This window comes from Thamnophis elegans, chromosome 4 (assembly GCF_009769535.1).
Source record: "Thamnophis elegans isolate rThaEle1 chromosome 4, rThaEle1.pri, whole genome shotgun sequence".
Classification (NCBI taxonomy): Eukaryota; Metazoa; Chordata; class Lepidosauria; order Squamata; family Colubridae; genus Thamnophis; species Thamnophis elegans.
The window spans coordinates 131,741,090-131,762,649 of record NC_045544.1 but is presented as its reverse complement, the minus strand read 5'-3'; the positions used below and the strand labels follow the sequence as shown (position 1 = coordinate 131,762,649).

Below are 21,560 nucleotides of genomic sequence, written 5' to 3'. Positions count from 1 at the left end.
TCAGAATAAACACTGTTAATTCAAGAAGAAGAACCATGGCGATAGCCCCACTGAGCCAGAGTTTCAAATTTATACCTTGGTTCATACCCAGCAGCCTCCAATTCCATGTCAGCCAATGTGTCAGGCCTAGAAGCCATCTTTTGCATTGGGCCTTCAGGCCTGCCACATTCAACGCTATGGTAAAATGGGAGAAAGGATTATATGGAGTATGGGAGATATATAGTTATAATAACATTCCTTTCTCAGAGAGTCAAGGACATCTTGGCCTGCACCTGGAGGGGTATGATTGGGAAGTATCTCCAGTTGGGAGGGTTCCTGATTGGGCCATGTGACGGCCATGTGATTGCTGGGCAGGGGCTTGGACTTTTATCTGGATGGGGAAAACCTGGAAGCTTTCAGATTCGTGTTTCCCCAGATGTGCAATATGACATCTCTAATAAAATGGAACTTTGAGGAACTTAAAGCCTCGGAGTCTTCTTTTGTTGGGGGTGTTACTTGAAACCCTGACACAATGTCGGCATACCTACTGTCACATGATCAAATTTGGCTACTTAGCAATTGGTTCATATTTATGACAGCTGCAAGTGTCCTGGGGTCATGTGATCACCTTTTGCGACCTTCTGACACGCAAAGTAAATGGGGAAGCCAGGTTCACTTCACAAGCGTGTTGCTAACTTAAGAACTGCAGATTTCACTTTAACAACTGGGGCAAGAAGGTTGTCAAATGGAGCAAAACTCACTTAACAATAGTTTCGCTTACCAACAGAAAATCTGGGTCCAATTGTGGTTACAAGTGGAGGACTATCCTGTATCCAGTCTTCTCTGGAATTATACCAGATTGGCTGCCTTCAAAAAACAAGATGGACCAATTCATGGAAGCCATAAGGATCAATGTCTTTTGGTTTTCATGGCAGTGAGATTACCTCTGAAAGCCATCTCCTGGGGGACTACGAGGTTTAGAATAACAAGAGTTGGAAGGGACCTTGGAGATCTTCTAGTCTAACCCCCTGCTTAGGCAGGAAACCTTACACCACTTCAGACAAATGGTTATCCAACATCTTCTCAAAAAGTTCCAGTGTCCCAGTGTCCTTATGCAGTTGGGTGGCCATTGTAAGATCAGACTTTTGAACTAAATTGGCCAGACCAGCAGGACAATAGTTATATTCTTATAGCATAAGCCATGGAATCTCCAAGTTTGGCAACTTTTAAGACTTGTGGACTTCAACTCCCAGAATCTCTCAGTCAGTCATGCTGGCTGGGGAATTCTGGGAATTGAAATCTACAAGTCTTCATGTTGTCAATTTTGGAGACCCATGACATAAGCAAAACTCCATTCCTGCTCTGGAAATCTTCAGTTATTATATGAAACACTGACATGTCATGAAGCCTTTGGTCAAATCCTTGAAAAGAAAGGGTGCTACCTACTACCACCAAAACGGCTTGTATATTCCTTTCCAAGATGACGTATGCAACATTCTTTGACCAATCCAAGTGAACATCAAACAATTGCCCAATGATGACAACAGAGCATACACTGAATGGAATCCATGGTGCTATTGACGTGTCAAGGCATCAAACTCACGATAATCAAACCAACTGAGAACATCTAGAAAAAATATGGGGAAAGATGCAGAACTATATCGAAAGGATCTTGCAGTATTTCTAAGATTATAGCCAAGGAAGCTGTTTTTGCAGAAATTAAGAATGAAGTTAACTGTTAGCACAGATCTAAAGTTTCAATTTATTATGGCCTCTCAAATTCAAGAAAAATCTCATTATTTGCATATGATAAAGGTCTGAAAACAATTCATTAACAACGGTATTTTATATTTACACAAACATACGTAATTTATATTAAAGCATGGAGAAGGTTTGTCTATGCGGTTGCTAAGAGCCAACCTTGACTTGATGGTACACAAACAATCAATACTTAAGATATTTAACACAGTAAATATATATTAAATAACATGTTTGACTGCCTGAGTCAGCCTTGATTCCTGGTGACTATAAGAACAAGTCCTTGCAGTTTTCCTGGCAAGATTTTCAGAAGTGATTTGCCTAAATCCTAGGTCTGAGTGAGGTCTGGCCCAAGGTCACCCTGCTGGCTTTATGACTAAGGCAAGATTAGAACTCATGATGTCCTGGTTGCTGGCCTTGTGCCTCAGCCACTACACCAAACTGGCTTCAAATAACAATTTACATAATCATTATTATATGAAAGGCTTTTTTAGCTATTGCCAGATCCTGCAAACTCTTTGAAGTGTTGTTCCTATTACACCATGTACAAAGGACTTATGATTACTAACCATAACCATTGAGGTAGTAGATGCATTGCGTGCAAGCATCAAATTTGTACGCAATGCATCTACTACCTCAATCTTCATCAACATCAGACAGTTTAAAAAAACTGCAAGCCATAAGAATAAAAAGTCCTCCACTTACAAAAGTTTGTTTAACGACTGTGCAAAGGCACTGAAAAAAGTGACATCATCATTTTTCACACTTACAACCATTGTACCATCACCAGCACTCAACACTGAGCAACTTTCAATGGTGCTAAGGCAGTCCTCAACTTACTACCATTCATTTAATGACCGTTCAAGCTTACAATGGCACAAAAAAGTGACTTATGACTGTTTTTCACACTTACGACCATTGTAGCATCCTCATGGTCTTGTGATCAAATGTCAGATGCTTGGCAACCAGCATGTATTCATGATCGTCGCAGTGTCCCCGGGATCATGTGATCCCCTTTTGGGATCTGGGGAAGCCAGATTCACTTAACAACCATGCTACTAACTTAACAACCACAGGGTTTCAGTTAACAAATGTGGCAAGAAAAGTCGTAAAATGGGGCAACAGAAATGTTGGTTGTAAGTGCAAAGTTGGTTGTACGTCAAGGACTATCTGTACAAGACCAAGCCTACATTTTCAGTCAAGTTAAAAAGGGGGCCATCAACTTGGCTTCTGCTTTGGCAAGCCTAGGGAGAACCTAACCTAGGATCAGGAGCCAAAGGCTGTGCATTTCACTACAGGTTATCCTTGAGTTATGACTGTAATTGAGCCTGCAATTAAGGTCATATGTTGTGACAGTCATAAAGTAGATCACACTTGACCCAGACACAATTTTATGACCTTTTTGGCTAAGCAAATACTGCTTAACAGTTAAGCAGTTTTCATTATGGGGATGCGTTTTGCCCGAAACTGGAAGTAAATGCCATTTTCCAGCAAAATTTTCATAAATCAGAGTCACCTGACTACAGGCTGGTACCAATGTTCGTAAATGCTGGCCGGCTGGCCAATATCCAAAATGGAGTTACATGACCAGGGGAGGCAACCTCCAACTTTGAAATTGGATTGCAAGTAGCTTTTGGTGTGGGGGTATATGTGAACTTCACACAGTCGTTAAACGACAGGCTGTAAGTCGAGGACTACCTTGTAACACTTCACACCTTTCCCTTCTAATGCTCCTCCCACATAGCCAGCTAGCACCGTTCATGCTACCACATGCAAGAGTCAGCGCATGGCACACCACTATGGAAGCCACTCTGAGCCCCTGTTGAAAGGCTGCCGAATTCTGTGCGTATCAGGACTTTCCACACAGAAACATTTTTGAGTCTCCCCCCCCCCCTTCCTACAGCTACTTAAAAGTATTTGGCCTAAAGCCATTATTTGCAAAAGCACCTAGATTAAAAAGAAAGAAAAAAGAAAGAAAGAAACGATGCTTAATTCCCATTTCCTTTCTCCAAAGCCATACCGAAGACACACGCTGGGTTATACTATTTCCAGCTTCCCTGCTAAAAATAAAGCTCGTGTTTTCTGAGTAATGCTGATTTCTCAGCAATAGGGGATATGGGGGGGGGGGGGTTGGGAGGGGGGAGAAATGAGGCAAAGGGGAGGGAGAAAACAGGGACGGCAAGGCAACAGGCCAAAAGAGAAATTAGAAAAAGAATCTATTATCATTAACGGCGCTGTCACTAGGAGTGAAAACTAAATGAATTTGATGCTTTTAGATCAGTCATTAGCCAGACCCACCCGGAGGGGGATCAGGGCTGATGGTTCAACCAATGACATTGGGAAGCGTGAAGCAGCAGAGAGGGACCTTCTAAGCCACAGTCCTTCCCTTTTCACAATTGTTCTCAGCAACAAAACCATTTGAACCTGTCTTCTCTCCAGACTTCTGGATCCTCACCCACCCTTCCGATGTCCTTTTCATCCATGGGGATGGACTACAATTCCCAGCATCCTTCACTGGCCAGCTGTAATTAGCCATATCTGGGGGGGGGAATATACAGGCAGTCCTCGACTTACCACTGTTCATTTAATGACCATTCAAAGTTATAACATGACTGAAAAACAGAAAACGATGGCCATTTTTCACACTTATGATCTTTGCGGCATCCCCGTGATTTTCACTTGGGTGTTTGACAATTGGTCCGCGGCTATGATGGTTGCAGTGTTCCCGGGATCATCTTTGGCGACCTTCTGACAAGCAAAGTCAATGGGGAAGCCAGATTCCCTTAACCACCGTGTTACTAATTTAACAAATGCAGTGATTCGCTTCACAAAATGCGGCACGAAAAGTCGTGAAATGGGGCCACTCACTTAAGATATTTCTCGCTTAGCACCCCAAATTTTGGGCTCAAATTGTGATGGTAAGTCTAAGACTACCTGTATGTATTTATTTATAAAATTTATTGGCTACCCATCTTACTATAGGGTAACTCCGAGCAGCTTATAGTTACGTATACATTTAAACCATAAAATATTAAAATCAGACATTAAGACCGAGGACACAGGGGGAGGGCAGCGGGCAGAGGGAGGTGGGATCTATTATTATGTCATCAACCACCTCCGTTGCGCGGTTCCCACACTGGGGCCCCAAGCCGACTGGCAGAGCCATGTCTTTCGCCCCTTACAAAAAGATAGGAGGGTTGGGGCCAAGCTAACATTGGGGGGTGGGGGGTTGAGAAGTTCAAGAGGCCAGCTGCAACAGCAGAGAACATCCACTTTTAAGTTTTTTTCAAAAAATGTTTTACTTAATCCCCAATCCATTTTTACTTTGCATCAAAATGTGTTGAGTACCAAATTTGATGAGTTTCAAAGCAATTGTGTACCAAAATACAACTGTATTTAGATTTGTTGTACTTTTGCACGCTATAGGATCGTCCTGAATTTGCAGATAGCCTCCTCCTGTGAGGGAGGATAACCCACAAATCCTAAAAAACAGAAGGCAAGAATACCATTATTTTGCAGAGTCAGTTTTGCCTAGAAAACCCTCCTTAGACAGACGTTGCTGTTTTATTCAAGTCTAGCAGTTTGCCTGTCTTTTTGCTGGCTTTCTCTGTTGCACAAGGGGTGGAGGAAAAACCCCGAATGATTAAAACTAACGTAGCAGTGAATAACTCCCAAGCCCAGTCATCTGAATAGAAAAAATTGGAGGAACTGCAGATAGCAATTTCCTTGAGTCATTCCTTAAGACGTTCTTGAACTTCACATCTACTCAGAAAGGCCACAAGCAAGTGAACGGAACTATAGTCCAACAACATCCTCAAGAATGGGGAATTAAAAAAAAACCCTTACAGAACAATACATAAGTATAACTGCTCTTTATGTCCTGATTGATGTATTCATGGCAGCACAACAAAACGCAATTAATTTTGCTAAGTTTCTGGGCAAGATCTGTTTAACATCTACTTTTTTTAAATCTTGTATTTTATATTTTAAATTTTATGTCACTTAGCATGCTTTATTTTAATTGTGATGTTTCTGACAGGAATAAACAAACAAAGTTACACAACGAGGAAAATCCACTTAGAGGTGCATTTTTCCTATTGGTTTAACAATCTTTTTTTTCCCAAATGGAAAAAACAACAACCAAATTAGCTCCTCTAATCTACACATCTATCATCACGGGAAGTAGGAAGATTATTTTCATCAATTCACCAGAGAAACCATTTTCCCAAACATTATAACGGTGTAATTTCCCACCCTTAATCCCATTTCAATTTAACAAAAGCACTTATAAAATGATGGCTAAGAATGGACAGGTGCAGCTTCGTGATCAATGATCGTTTAACCAACCACCTGTTAAATTTTAGCCTCTCATTAGCCTGTAACTAATATATTTGTGCAGCCGGTGGAAGAGAGAGTTTGCATGAACCTCTGGTGGAGTTTCGTTGCTCTGAGGCAAAGCTCCTGCTTTGCATGGAAACAATCCTAATTTTAATTCTAAGCACTTTTCTGAGATTCTAGAAAACCAACGTGGGCCTCAACGGATCGGCCTTCACCACCACCACAATAGAGAGCCAACTCTATGGTTGGTATACAAAAGTGTTCCCTCTATTCTTTCTCAACCTTGAAAACTTGAAGATGGGTGGACTTCAACTCCCAGAGTACTCCAGCCGGCTTTTAATTTTAATTCTAGACTTCTCTGAGATTCTAGAAAACCAACGTGGGCCTCAACGGATCAGCCTTCACCACCACCACAATAGAGAGCCAACTTTATGGTTGGTGTACAAAAGTGTTCTCTCTATTCTTTCTCAAACTTGACAACTTGAAGATGGGTGGACTTCAACTCCCAGAATACCCCACCAGCTTTTAATTTTAATTCTAATTTTAATTCTAAAACCTTTTATGAGATTCTAGAAAAACAACAAGGGCCTCAACAGATTGGCCTTCACCACCACCACAACAGGAAGCCAACTCTATGGTTGGTGAAGATGGGTGAACTTCAACTCCCAGAATACCCCAGCCAACTTTTAATTTTAATTCTAATTTTAATTCTAAAAACTTTTCTGAAATTCTAGAAAACCAACAAGGGCCTCAACAGATCAGCCTTCACTACCACCACAACAGGAAGCCAACTCTATGGTTGGTGAAGATGGGTGAACTTCAATTCCTAGAATACCCCAGCCAGCTTTGCTGGCTGGGGTATTCTGGGAGTTGTAGTCTACACATCTTCAAGTTGCCAAGGTTGAAAAACACTGCTTTTGACTTTTATTTGACCAGGGACATTTTAATTATTATTGTATTGTACAGTTTTTATTCAGTTCTTAATTGCAGGAGGTCCTTGGAGATTGTGGAGATATACACGTTTAATAAATAAATAAAATACCCTATAATTGGGCTGGGATTGCAGTTCCCAGATGTCTCCTATCTGGAGGGCCTCCGGCGGAGAAAAGTCCGTTCATTTTAGTTTGATCAGTAAGGCAGAACATCCCACTCATCAAGTCTTACACCGTCCCAAAGCTATGCCTTCATCTCCTGTCAACGTTTTTTGTCAGGCCCGTTTTGAGGCACCCTCGCTAGGGAACACATAAGCTCAACCACCACCAACTTAGGATTTTGACAAAGAAGTCCAAAGCACATCTCTGGCGTATTATCCAAGGGGGTGTGAGATTTATATGCTCCTATTACACGATGTTATCTCCAGGAAGGTTCCATATACCAAATACACAAATAAGTATATATTTAAGTACCAAATTTTTTGAAGTATGACGTGCCTTTTTCCCTCAAAAAATAGGTTGAAAATATGGGTGTGTCTTATACACTGAACACAGCATTTTTTGCCTCCCAAAACCATGTTTCCTTCATCAAAATGGCCGTGCAGAGCCTTTAGGAAGCTTTCAGAGTGCTCCTGGGGGCTGGGGATGGCAGAAACGGGCCATTGTTTGTTTAATTTCCCCACCCAGCCCCCAGGAGCACTCTATAAGCCTCCCAAAGGCTATTTATGCCCTTTAAAAAAAAAACGGGCAGTTTTTGAGAGGTCTGCAGAGTGCAAAAACTTTTTTTTTAATTTACCTCTTCAAAATCTTAGTGCGTTTTATACTCCAGTGCGTCTTATATTCTGAAAAAATACGGGTAGTCCTGCTTCATTTAGTGACTGTTCAAAAGTGACAACGGCACTGAAAAAAGTGACTTTTGATCATTTTTCACACTTACAATTGTTGCAGCATCTCCCTCCCCCATGGTCACATGATCAAAATTCAGATGCTTGGCAACTGACTCAAATTTATGACCGTTGCAATGTCCTGGGGTCATGTGATCCCCTTTGGCAACCTTCTGTAGTGTTCAAAGTGCTGTCCCGATATCTCAGGGGCTGCCATAAAAAAAAGAGGGAATCAAGCTATTCTCTAAAGCATCCAAAGGCAGGACAAGAAGCAATGGGTGGAAACTAATCAAGGAGAGAAGCAACTTAGAACTAAGGAGGAATTTCCTGACAGTTAGAACAGTTAATTCGTGGGACAACTTGCCTCCAGAAGTTGTGGATGCTCCAACACTGGAAGTTTTTAAGAAGAGATTGGACAACCATTTGTCTGACATGGTATAGGGTTTCATGCCTGAGCAGGGGTTGGACTAGAAGACCTCCAAGGTCCCTTCCAACTCTGTTATTCTAAAGTCAATGAGGGGAAGCTGGAGGCGCTTAATGACCATGTGATTCACTGTGGCCAAAAAGATTGTAAAATTGGCCGCAACTCACTTAACAACTGCCTTGCTTAGCCAAGGAAATTCCGGTCCCGATTGTGGTCATAAATCAAGGACTACCGATATGTCCAAGTAGCTGTACACAAATGTAACTTATGTACATATATAATGCAATAAATAAGTAAAGTTAGGAACATATGTTCCTAGTGGCTGAAACCAATTGGACCTCTACGCTCTTTCATAGGAACCCTAGTTATCCAAGATAGGCAAACTAATCTAATCTAAGGACCTCAGTTCTATCTTTTCAATCTGTAATACACAAAAGATATATGAAATCATCATATTATCTGAGTGCAATTCCCATGTCTCAGGGGGTTAGAAATAAAATCAACTCAATGAGTAGCATCAGGCCAGTTAACACCTCCTCCCTACGTAGTTCATAGAGTTATTTGGCCAAGTCCTTCCATTTTGCCACCTTGAGCTCTAAGAGAAACAATAGATTTTTTTAAAGATAACAAACAAACAAATACAAATACAGCGGGATAATTTTCCAACAGGATCACTAGCTCCCCCCCCCCTTTCAAGCATTCAGGAATCTATTGGATTCCATGCATTTTCAGGGATTAAATCAACCGCAACCCAGAGGGATGGGAGAACGTTTAATGCTGAATTGTTTAATCCTTGACCATGACAAAGGGATTAGTAGTGTTCTTCCTATCTTCAGATCATTGTTCTCCTGCCCAGAAGGAAAGGGACAATGTATGGTCTGATAAATGGAACATCCTCATGGTTATCACATCAAGGCTGTGAAATCCCAAGACAACAGGGGGGTAATTGAAGCCCCCATAATTCATCGCTGCTCCCCAAAGCCATCTGGTCAGCGGTACATCAAAGTGGTAATATACACAGCCTATCCTTATTTATTGATTTAGAAAATTCATATGGCTGCCCATTCTCTCTCAGTGACTCTAGGGGGCTTACAAAAAATAGAAATGAAATATAAAAACAATAACCTCACCCTGGCAACAGGCTCCATCCCACTCTGGGTTCCCCCGGCCCAGGTCTTCGGGACCTTGTGAATGAGTATCAACCGGGGGTCCAGTCTAATCTCTGCAGAGATGATGTTCCAAAGGGAGGGAGCCACCACTGAGAAGGCCCTGCTTCTGGGTCCAGCCAGATTTACCTGTCTAGGAGACGGGTCCTTCAACATTCCCTGCCTTCCTGCTCTGATGGGTCAGATGGATGTAAGCAGGCAGACATAGTCTTTCAGATAACCTGGTCCCAAATCGTGTAGGGTTTTATAGGTGATGACCAGCATCTTGACTTGTAAAGGTAAAGGTTCCTCTCGCACATATGTGCTAATTGTTCCTGACTCTAGGGGGCAGTGCTCATCTTCATTTTAAAGCCGAAGAGCAGTGCTGTCCAAAGACGTCTCCATGGTCATATGGCTGGCATGACTGAACGCCGAAGGAGCACAGAATGCTGTTACCTTCCCACCAAAGGTGGTTCCTATTTTTCTACTTATATTTTTTATGTGCTTTCAAACTGCTAGGCTGGCAGAAGCTGGGACAAGTAACGGGAGCTCATTCCGTTATGCGGCGCTAGGGATTTGAACCGCCGAACTGCCGACCTTTCTGATCGACAAGCTCAGCGTCTTAGCCACTGAGCCACCGCATCCCTTTGAATTGTACCCAGAAGCAAATTGGCAGTCAATGCAGCTCCCGGAGGAGAGGTAACATATGTGCACATCTGAGCCTGTACAAAATCATGCGGGTTGCTGTATTTTGAACGAATTGGCGCTTCCGGAGAGTTTTCAAAGGCAGCCCCACGTAGAGCATATTGCAATATTCAAAACAGGAGGCAACTATGCAATAAGTGATGGTGAGTAGGGATTGTTGGTCCAGGAAAGGGCAAAATTGGTGCACAGCTACCTGTTACCTAACACAAGACGTAGGCTATCATATTTGCCAAGGAATTTCATGATCAGCAGCCACCCTAAACAGGTAATATTCAGTGGTGCGTTGCTAATTTTCTTACTACCAGTTCAGGCGCGCTCCTGCGTGCGTGCGACGCTTCTGCACATGCACAGAAGCATCTGGGTGGGTGGGTGGGCAGAGCCTCCCACTGCCGCTACTACCTGTTCACCCGATCCGGGCCGAACCGGCAGCAACCCACCTCTGGTACTATTGGATGAGATCAACATAAATCAACTACGAGACCATTAATCAGATCACCACCTTCAGCCACAATTAAATCAGATCTTAGTTTGCACTGCCTTGTAATAAGTTACACCTCTAGGCTTGAGGGCACCGTGGTTGAATTCGCTAAGTTCTGTTAGAGAAGGACTTTGCAGCTTTGTCCCCTCCAAATTCAAAAAGTCACATGTACCTACCAACACGTTGAGGTCATTATAAATCACACAACAAAGGCAGTTAAGAAACATAAAGCTTGAACAAATCCATACAGAGGAAGGCAAAAGGTATTCTGGTGCTCGGCTTTTAAAATGCTTTCAAGATTAAACCCTTGCCCAGATAACCGCCAAAGACAGTCCAAAATGCACTTTATGAGATCAGGTCTGAGTCCCAATTAAAACACCTGAACTGTATACATGGACAAGGAAATTATTTTACGGAATAATTTGCAAGGCTACACTGACCCCTTGAACTGCTCCCCACTTCTCTGTAAGTTGTATCCATACCGTCTACGGGAAGCAGTTTTTCATGGCATCCTTATCCTGATGATAAATCATAAACTGCAGAGAAACTGTATCACACAGTGCTTTGGTCATTTAAAAATGCCTATGCAAAGATAGGGAGGTAATAACCCTCAAACCAGTAAATATCTCCACTGCTCATTTTGTATCACCAACAGTTATAGTGCAAATATGCACAACCTTGCGCTAAAGATCACTATCATTCCCCAAAGAAGAAAGCTAAGGTTGCAAATCTGCGGGGGTCAAGGCCTACAGAGTTTGCTCACACCTGCAGCCCTATTTCACCAACGATAACATTTCCGTAAATCCAATCATCCACCAATTCAGGTGAACTTTTGCGTTCTAAAAGCAAACACGGACTATTTAAACTAGGACAAATTAACTTTTCAGAGCCAAAGCTTTCTTTAGGCGACTGATCTTAAAAGCCTGTGCATTTATTCATAGTTAGGAAAAATCGTGGCAATAAATCCATTCTGCTCTTGTTAAAGGCAATCCATTTCCCTTCAGAATCTTTTTACATATCATTTTCATAACAAGTGCTTATTAAAACACAAACTTTGCTAAAGCAAAACAGACGCAGAGAGAGACTTTCAAAAGGTAAGTGCAGGATAAAAATATGGTTTGTCTATGTAGGAAACATAAGGCTGCATTCACAAAACCTGACAAATACTTTAATATTTTCATCGGGGCTTTTTGATATTAATGCAAGTAGGGAGGTAAGCACAAAAAAGGGGGGGGGGAGGGAGAACTATACAAGGCGGATTTAGATCATACGTTATGAAAACGCCAGACCTTGGGATCAAAGCCTAAAATGATAGTTTGTACTAAGTAGACAGAAATCATGGCACAAAAAATTGAAGTCGTTACATTAGGAACACTGCAAGTATCTTTCGAAATGAGATTAACACTGACAATTTTCCAACGAAGACAAAGAAGGGATAAAATCACCACGGTGAAATGCTTTCGTAAAAGATATATTTTGGCAGCGCCAAGTTCTGTATTTGAATCAAACCTTTCAGTTTGTGTCAGAATTTTCATAACGCCCAAAAGCTGAACACTTTTTTTGTCCCATTACATTGAAAGTACTTTATCAATGTACTACCTACTTTATCACTGGAGAGAAAGGGGGAGGAACAGCAAATGGTATTTTTATTGGAATAGTTTCTAAAATTGGAAGACTTGGATTAGATATGACTGTTCTGACAAACCCAGAAGATAATCTGGAAAAAAACAACTATTCAGTCATCAAGCATTATATATTCTCTTAAATTTCCGTTTAGGAACAAAATGTTTCAATCCAGTTTACACACTAAATCAATGGGCGCAATGCAGAAATGCCTAATCTTTTCCATGTTCGCAGCTTTCAAGCATCTTTTCCTATCCAATCAGGAGAATCCTTACAACTTTGTGCCATTTTCATTTCATTTTGTCCTGCGTGTGCCTCTTGTCTAACTTCACAAAACCTGTAAAAATCAATATCGCATGGAATGAATAAGTAGCACAAGAACCCTGAAGCACTGACGTACCTTAAAGCTTTCCAAACACATTAATTCAATTTATGCCAAACCACAATTATGGACTTAATAGAATGATATAATCCCTTCTCCCATAAACAGAAAAAGTGGGGTAGAGTAAGACTTGCAGGCACTTTGGATTGACACCTTTTCAAAATTTAACAAGCCACACACGTTGCTTTACGTTGAAGCAGGGGTGTCAAACTCGTGACATGTCACCACGTGATGTATCACAACTTTTTTCCCCTTCGCTAAAACAGGGGTGAGGGTGGCCGTTGTGTGATGCATCTGGCCCGCGGCCCACGAGTTTGACATCCTTGCTCTAAAGCAGTGATTTTTCAAATGTGGCAACTTTAAACTATATGAACTTCAACTCCCAGAATTCCCCAGCCTGCCTCTTAAAGTTGCCAAGATTAAAAAACACTGCTGTAAAGATTCCCGACACCACAGGAAGAAGACCAACAAATGCACTAAATTATTATGAAAGTTCAAGACAAAAGGAGGTCTTTTTATGGTTCCATACAAAGGAAATCCATGTCCAGGAAATGGATTTGATTGCGCTGGATGTTTCTAGCAAACATCAGGCCACCATTTATCTGGGTTGGATTATGACATCACTTAGGGAGTTGAACCTTATGGCACATATGGATTCTCCATACTTTCTTCTGCTGGAAGCATTAATCAAAGTTTGGGATTTAAATGTTGGTTAGCCAACAGCTGAGTTCCTATACACTAAGCCAAAATCTTACAAACCACATAATGATTTAGTGTGAGACCTTCACTGTTTGTTGTCTCCTTCCAGTACATGTTTCAAAAATGGTTTGGTTTGATGGATTAACGACCTCATCAAATTTCCCCAGAAAAGGTAGGCATACATTCTGAATTATTCTGTTTCCACTGAAATAAATGTCACTGTTTATTAGCTATATTCCCCCTAAGCAATTTATTTTGCAGAATGGCTGATGGACAAGACTCTTTTAACTAAACCACTGTTATTGCAGCTTCGTTATTATTAATTCCAAAGAAAGTAGAATTGTTCCGTTGCAGTTCTATAGCTGACATTACTCTATGGTTTAGAGATGTACATTTATCATTTTAACAGGGTTTTTTTTCCATTCTAGTGAGGGTGACAGCAGCAAAGGATGTATTTGGGGAAAAAAACCAGAATATTTTTTTAAATTCAAAAAATGCATTGGTGATACGAGCACAACTCCTCCTCTTAGTCACTATTTTCTCTAATAAATAGCTCCATTTTTAAAAACGTGCACAAAATTATGATCTCTTACAGGAATAGATCTAGGGCAAGAAACTGAATTTTAATATTTGGAATTGTCTGCAGCCTTGTTACTAATGCTTTCTCTACTGGAGATCAGCTAGGTCCATTGCTGTTATCTACATGGCACCACTTTAGATGTCATTCTCTGCATTTCAAAGTGTTGTGTGGTATGTTTTGTAAACTCTGTTTTTAATACCTAAATTGTTTTACTGTGATATTACCTTGGGGTTTATTGTATGTCTCTCTGCCTACGATGATGATTTTCTTAGGAAACACTTTGAATACATGAATCATACCAGCTTCTTCCCCCTCAATAAAAAGTAGAGGAAATGGCAGCATTTTTTTTCCTTTTAAAATCCCACATTTAGAAGTAGATGTGTTATGAGTTCAAAAACCTCTATCTTATTCCTTTCCAAATCCAACTTTTACACTGGGTTCCCACTTTTTGAGAAACGTTCTGCAGGAGAGCAATCCCTTTCCATCCTATTTTGACACCAGGGCAATCTGTACTTGTACTATTATACTCCTTCCTCTTACCCGACAGGCAGAACACAACCATAAATAACTCCATGGAAAGAAAAAAAAAAGTCAGTATAAATTAGCATGGGAACCCTGCAGATTCAAAAGGTCGGCAACGTTTGTGTGGAAAGCTGGGAAGAAGAGGAAAACAAAGTCAAAGAGAACTCCAGCAGTCCTGCAAATGCTTCACTCCGACAAACCCTCCAAATTCATTCATGGTTGTAGACAAAAATTCTAAGAAAGGAACACTGGGTGATTGCAAACAGCCTTGAAAAGGGACAGTCCAACTATCTGCTAGTTTTGTTCTCTCCCTCCTCCCTCTCTGTTTCCTTATTCCCACTTTCCTTCTGCTCTTCTTCCTAAGCCAACAGGACACTGAAAAACTATCCCATGGCCACTTCTACAGATCAATTAGTTCTTGATGCTTACTTCCTCCATGAAAACAGATTGACTTAAATGGGAGTTTGGGCCCAAGTGAACACAACTAATCAGTCCCAACTGCAAGAAGTCTCCAAACTTGTGTGCGGTTGAACACTTGTGGTTCCAGAAGGACAGTATCTGTTTGTATTTTACAAAAAAAAAACACCCCACGGATCCAAAAAAACAGTTGCTCCATGTTAAAACAACATTGTGATTTAAGGAAGGGGAGGGAGGGGGCGAAATAAACCCAGCAGCTACCTAACTCAGAGAGATAGCCAACTCTGGAAGTTGGCTTTGCAGCCACCTCCCCATCCGGAGGTAGCCGTTGGACAAAAGCTGTTTTGAATATGACCGAAATGTTCTTGCGGAGCAACCCAAAGCATAACACAAGGCAGCTCTAAGGGTTGGGGAGGAGAAAATAGGTCACTCATCCAATCAAATTTAAGACCTTTTGTTTTCAAAGCTTCTTTCTTCCCCCTTTTTATTTCTCCCTCTCTCAAAAGCTTCGGACCCTCCTCTCCCCAACCAAAAAGCGAGTGAATTAATGAACTAGCCCTATTCACAAGTTATGCCCAAGGAAGGGGGGAAAAAAACGGGACAAGAGAAAGGATGAGCAGCCATTTCTCTTTTGCACCAAGAACAACAAACACGATTTCTACATTCATCACTCTCCCCCACCCACCCAAAAAGGACAGAAAGAAAAGCACAGGACGCTCAACTTCAAACCCTTATAGCTTTGTCAATACACCGCAGCTGCTCAGCGTTAACAATATTCTGTTACTACTCTCGGAGGAGGAAACACCCACCACTCCGAAAAGACTTGTTGTTTTTTAAACCAGCCGATGCCAAACAACACATGGCCCATAAGGAGTTGATTACACCTGGAATAATACTTTGTTCACAACTCTCTGGCGTTTGTCACCGGTCTTAAGATACACAAGGCATGTCATGTCAACCTTTAAGGAAGAAGAAGAAAATCCCCTCCCATTTCAGCTCTCTTTCTCTCCTCCCTCCCCACCACAATCTCCCCTTCAACCTTGCCTCCCCCGCCCCGCCCCGCAACCCCCCATCTGCTCTAACCAGGCAACTAATGCAACTCACAGCATGCCTTAAAATTCATTATTGATTATTCTTTCTTACCTTAGGTTGAGCTCTTCGGGGAAATGCAACTTTGGGGTCAATCTGCGGGATGGGTGGGGGGGGGGATGGAGAGGGGGATGGGGAGAAATGGAAAACAAGATCATTTGCATGTTTTCTTCAGAAAGGCAAAAATAAAAATCCTACAACTGAAAGATTGCACCCAATCGTTAATCCTTCATTTCTCAGGTAGGAGATTTCTTTCAGGATTAAAGTAGCGGGGAAAATCGTAACACGCAGAAGAGAAAGGAAAGCAGCATGTTCAATGACTTAACTGTTGGGAACTTTAAAAAGTCTCCTTCCTCTTTCCTTCTTCAAACTGGGGCTAATGAGATCCTGAATGTCCGACACAATCTGTATTATTACAGGTATTTTAAAAATATGAACATTTTGGAAGGGGGGGTCATTCAGTCCATGTGTGTTTATTTTCTTATCTGCTGTTAACGTCTCCACAGTTTAAGAGACCTATTTTAAATAGCAACTGCCACTTTTAGGGAAGTTTTTTATGCTGCCCAAAAAAAAAGGGGGTGAATGATTGGATCTGATTTTTGCATTTCATAGTTAAGCTGTAATGGAGAGACAAGACATGATCTCGAGACACGAAGTTTGCATGTTTAGATTTGACCGCATGTAAATAGATTTATTTCCTTTCTTTAAAAAAAATTCACCTGAAGGCAAATGAGTTTTTTTTTTTGTTTTTTTTTAATAGACTAAAGGAATTTAAGGAGAGAATTTTTTTCTAAGCTAACGTCCAATCCAAAGAAACCTAAAAATAAAATCCTATCATTCTAAAACTACAAATGTATAGCTACCACTTTACCAAAAAAAAAATGACTTGCCAATAATACATTGAAAAAGGTTAATAGAACTCCAAATCTTCTCAATCAAAAACCCTCTTAACAAATAGGAAGCCCTGTGAATTATAAATCTGCTTCACCTCAAATTCTCAGTCTTAATGCTATTTGGTTCCAAATGCTGGCTAAAATATATTGAAAGGAAAAGTGCAAATAATTTCATTAGATTCTCTTAAGTAGCAATTTGCAGAAAGGGGGGTAAAATTGGGTTAAGCAGAAGTAGGAATTCTCTCAGCCCTCCATAAATTCATAGAATTAACTTTATACCCTATAAGCATGTTAATATTTTAGATAGGAATTTTACTTTTCATAGTATCAGCATCTTCGTCAATGAAAAGGATAGAGCTGTTCCAGCCAAAATAAAAGGGAATTTTAAAAGTTGTTTCCGAGACAATCCTATATATCTCTAATAATTGAGCAAGTCCATAAGTTTGACCCTAAGTTGCAGTTTGGGGGGGGGGGGGTGGAAATTAACAACCCTTTTGCCGGCTGTTAACTGCCAACTTCTAAACTTTTGTTTTTGTCTGGAAAAAGTGTCTTAACCAAACTTTTGCTACAAAGGGTTGGGTTGTTTTTTTTAAGTGCCTTTAAGTGCAGGTAAAAGAAAACCTTTGTTACTTGCATAGGAGATGCTATATTCAAAGAGCTATCATTTCACCCACAAATAAATCTTAGCCTGCACATCAGGAAGGCCATTTCGCTTGTAATGAAGTTTTTAGAAAGAAAAGCTACGTACCTGAGAAGTGATTGATTACATGCTACTGTTAACAGCTCATCAAGCATACACAGAAAACTCACAAAACTTTTGTCTAGAAAGCTACCCCCTTTCCTAGAGATTAATATCCATCTACATATATTCTCAACACCAGCTAGGATATTTGGCTACCAGAGAAATACAACAGGTGTAGATTTCCCACTGTCCAAAATATTAGAAATGAGGCTGAGGGGTGGCAAATAATCATCATACAGCTGCCATATTAACTCCCCCTTAAAAGTTTTAGCTGTTACTTTAAAAAAGAAAAAGAGACACAAGATGAACGCAGCAATTTTCCAGAAATTTACCCCAGGAAGAATGGGTATTATCTGACAAATGGGCACCTTTTCAAAACTGGAAGGAACTCCCCACCTTGCAAGCCCGGCGAACCCATTCAGCGTTTCTATACCTGTTGTGCATCCCTGTAAGCTATTTAAAGAACAGCCAACAGAAAAAAAAAGAGGCTACTAAAAATAAAATTAGTTAGTTAGGTACAATGCTACTTACTGTATCTACAAATCCTCTAGGAAATAACTAATAATAAGATACTGATGGCCATTACCTAAACCAAGCGTCTAATGTAACCGTAAACAAGAGCAGGCAACTTCCGTGTCAATAGCAAACCAAGTCGTTTCCTGTGCTCAGCGTTGGAACAGAGTCAAATGCTAGCAATACTAAAGGACAAGAAACTATCAGAGCTATAACAAGGCAACAAAAAAAGTTATCTTTATGTTTTGGCTGTTGTTGTTGTTTTTAAACAGTGATGAGAAATCCATTTGGGGACAAACCACTCAGAGGCGTTTGGTCCCACATCCAAAATCAAAGCAATGCCATTTCATCTGGCTGGCATCATAGTAGGATAGGAAGTTTCCTATAAGGATTCCCAAGCTTCCCACTTTCAACTCCCAAAAGTGACCAGGGTAGCCAACTTGGGATGTACAAACCAGGGTTTGCTCGCACAGCTTGCTAACCTCTCCTGGGGGCATCTTCTGCTCTGTTGTTCATTTTATAGCATAGTATAAATACATTAGAAACAAGCTTCATCCTTTGGTTTCATCTCTAAGTTCTCCCCCCACCCACCCACACCCACTGGCAGTGCCCAAAAACAAACAGCCATAAATATCTTCCAATAAGTATATTTTCTTGGAGCAGTACATTTAATAAGTTACCTATCTATATTTGTATTAAACTATTTTAAAGTTGATTTCTCAGGATCATTCCTGGATTAGATGGAGGCTTTCTCTCCCCCCCCTCCCCGAAATAATTGGGGAATGTTTAAAACATGAGTCACATGCTCAGACAAGCCCAACAGGACACATACCCAAAGTTATTAGAATTTGAAGGGAGGACAATAAAGCAAAGCTTCACTTAAGGACGCTTTGAGACATAATCATCTCATTTATTTTAAAAGAGATTCATATAAAGCAAGGCTGGGTAACCTTAACACCATAATTTCTTGGTTTAAAGGATAATTTTTCACACTTCCCTGCAAATCAAAGTGTGGTAATGAGGAAACCATAACCATCCTGAAACTAAATAAAAACGAGCTTCTGCTCACAGTTTAAGAGACAGATTACTTTTATTGCTGTCTCTTTTAAGTTACGGAATTAAAGTCCCAACTAATTAAATTGGCCAAATACAAACTTCCTTTCTGATGCTACAGAAGAGTTAGGATATCATGCAGAAATGGAAATTTAGTGGCAGGAAGGTGGGAGCACCAGATGATTAATGCCCCCTTAAACCAAAATAGTGGTTTTGCAATAGAAAAACTTGGGATATGATTTGGAAAGGAACAGAAACCTTGATCTAATGACAGTGTTGCAATTTTCCTTTGAAAGGTAGCACTTCTCACTTGTTGCAACCTCTCAAAATGCCCTTTTCTGTTAGGCTAGGGGAAAAAAAAAATAACTTCCTTGGTATTCCAGAAAGGAAGACTAAGGAAAATAATACTCTCAAAGTTTCTGTGACCGAAAATTGCCCTGCTCTTTAAAAAAATAAAGCAGCATCTTTCTAATCTATCAAAAGAAGCTTCTCCAATTACTGTATTCCCTTCCACTCACGGAATCTGGATAGAGTGCATGTTTTTTGCAAACTAAATAGTTGAAGCAGAAGGACAAATAAATAAATAGAATCAAACCGAACTGCCTGGCCAACTAGTTAATATTTTCAGCAAGGATGATTTCTTTTCTTTACAATATATAATGGGAACATGAGCTTCCAGATCTTGCAAAGTAGCCCAGCGTTTCTTTGCACAATTATTACAGCATTAATAACCTATCACAATACCCCTTCGAACAGACCCAGCCAAAAAGGACGCTGTCTCTTTAAATAAGCCTGTCACATTCATAATATTGCAGGAAATAATGGAGACATTAAACACACACAGACACACACACCAATATCACATTGTGTAACATACCGTCTTGGAATCTAATTCATGATGAGCTTGAGCTAATACTTTATCAACACTTGCAGGATCAGCAAATGTAACGAAACCAAACCCCCTGAAATAGGACAAAGAAGAGCTGATGGGGAAAAGGCACAGAAAATACTAAGAAAAGACAATAAATACATTAAGACACTCAATAAGACACATCCTAGAATATCATATTGTTCAGAGTCAAACCATCAGTCCTTGTCAGAAAATAGATTAGAGTTAAGGTGGATTATTATTATTTTTTTAAAAAACTTATGCATGCTTCAAAATTTAACTCCTTTTCCACCTTTCAATGCACGCATAGAAAATCTTGCCATCTTCAGTTCATGCTTTGTTTAAACCAAAAGTAGAAAGCTGTGGGATTGGCTCTCTCTCTCTTTAAAAAAAAAAATACTTTGGTTAGCGGACCAAACAGTTAGAAACAAGTTTCTGAAAATGAGACTCTCTGAAAGCCTATTTAATTTAACAGGTTTCCACCAGCAGAAAACATACATTTTCCTTCTGATTTCAACGTCTATATTTAAGACACCAGAGTTGCAAAGACCTAAGGAGCCCAGCTTCGAAGTTTTTGAGCCGCCAAAAAGCCAAAGGTTTTTAACTGCTTAATGTGCCTTAAAGAACTGCTAACACTTGTTCTAAGCACACAGACCGTGCAAGCCTTTCCATATTAAAAAAAAAAAATCACAGGAAAGAAAACTTTGATTTTTTTTTTTAAAAAGAGGACAAACGGTTTTACCTGGAGCGTTTTGTTGTCGGGTCCCGCATGACCATACATTCCCTAATGTCTCCAAATTTGCTAAAATAATCTCTGAGATTATCTGCGGAACAGAAAAAAAGGGAGCACAGAGAGGGGAAAACGGGGATGAGAAAGAGAGAGAGAAGAAAACAGAAGCAAGTGTTTAAAAAATATCTGCATTATTTTAAAAAAAAAATCAGCCACTTCAAGAAAGCGAGCAACATTTGATTTTTTTTCCTCCCCCTCAGAGCAGAAAGAGGGGTGGGTGGGGGGACAAATGGATGACCTGAACATTTCAAAAGAAAAATCTTTTTTATTCCCTTCCCGCCCCCCCTCCCCTCCCTCGAGCCTACCACCCCTCAAAAGTGCGCACACACAAATTTAAGGTCGAATAGAGGACTTGGGGAGAGAGAAGTGTTATTTGGAGCACATAAAGAATCCCACCAGCTTACTCTGGTGCAGGGTTTTGTTTTTTTTTACTTGTGGGAAAGAGTTGGGGGGGTAAGGAAGGGGGGGGGAAGGAAAGCACCCAATGAAACTGACCTGGGATAACAACAAAGGCTCTATCAAAGGAGGCTGGGCTAGGCAAGACCCAGAGGGAGTGGGAGATGGGGCTGCCCCCCATCCAGCACACACACACTCACACTCACACACACACTCACACCCGGCTTACCTGGGGAGGTCTGCCAACTCAGGCCGCCAATAAACATTTTACTGGAAGAAGAAAACAGAACAGAGTTAAGCAGAGATGTCAGATCGGCCATTTTGACGTG

General features: G+C 40.7%; 1 protein-coding gene across 9 annotated transcripts in view; it reads right to left on the bottom strand.

Moving 5' to 3' along the window:
* MSI2 (musashi RNA binding protein 2) overlaps positions 1–21,560 on the bottom strand; it is a 663,532-nt gene that overhangs the window by 641,314 nt on the left and 658 nt on the right. For all 9 annotated transcript variants that reach the window (XM_032215200.1, XM_032215201.1, XM_032215197.1 and 6 more), the window contains exons 2-5: positions 21,461–21,501; positions 20,788–20,869; positions 20,034–20,118; positions 16,010–16,051 (exon numbers count right to left, since the gene is read on the bottom strand). In XM_032215200.1, the coding sequence (XP_032071091.1) occupies positions 16,010–16,051; positions 20,034–20,118; positions 20,788–20,869; positions 21,461–21,501 (250 nt within the window). The remainder of the gene's footprint in view (positions 1–16,009; positions 16,052–20,033; positions 20,119–20,787; positions 20,870–21,460; positions 21,502–21,560) is intronic.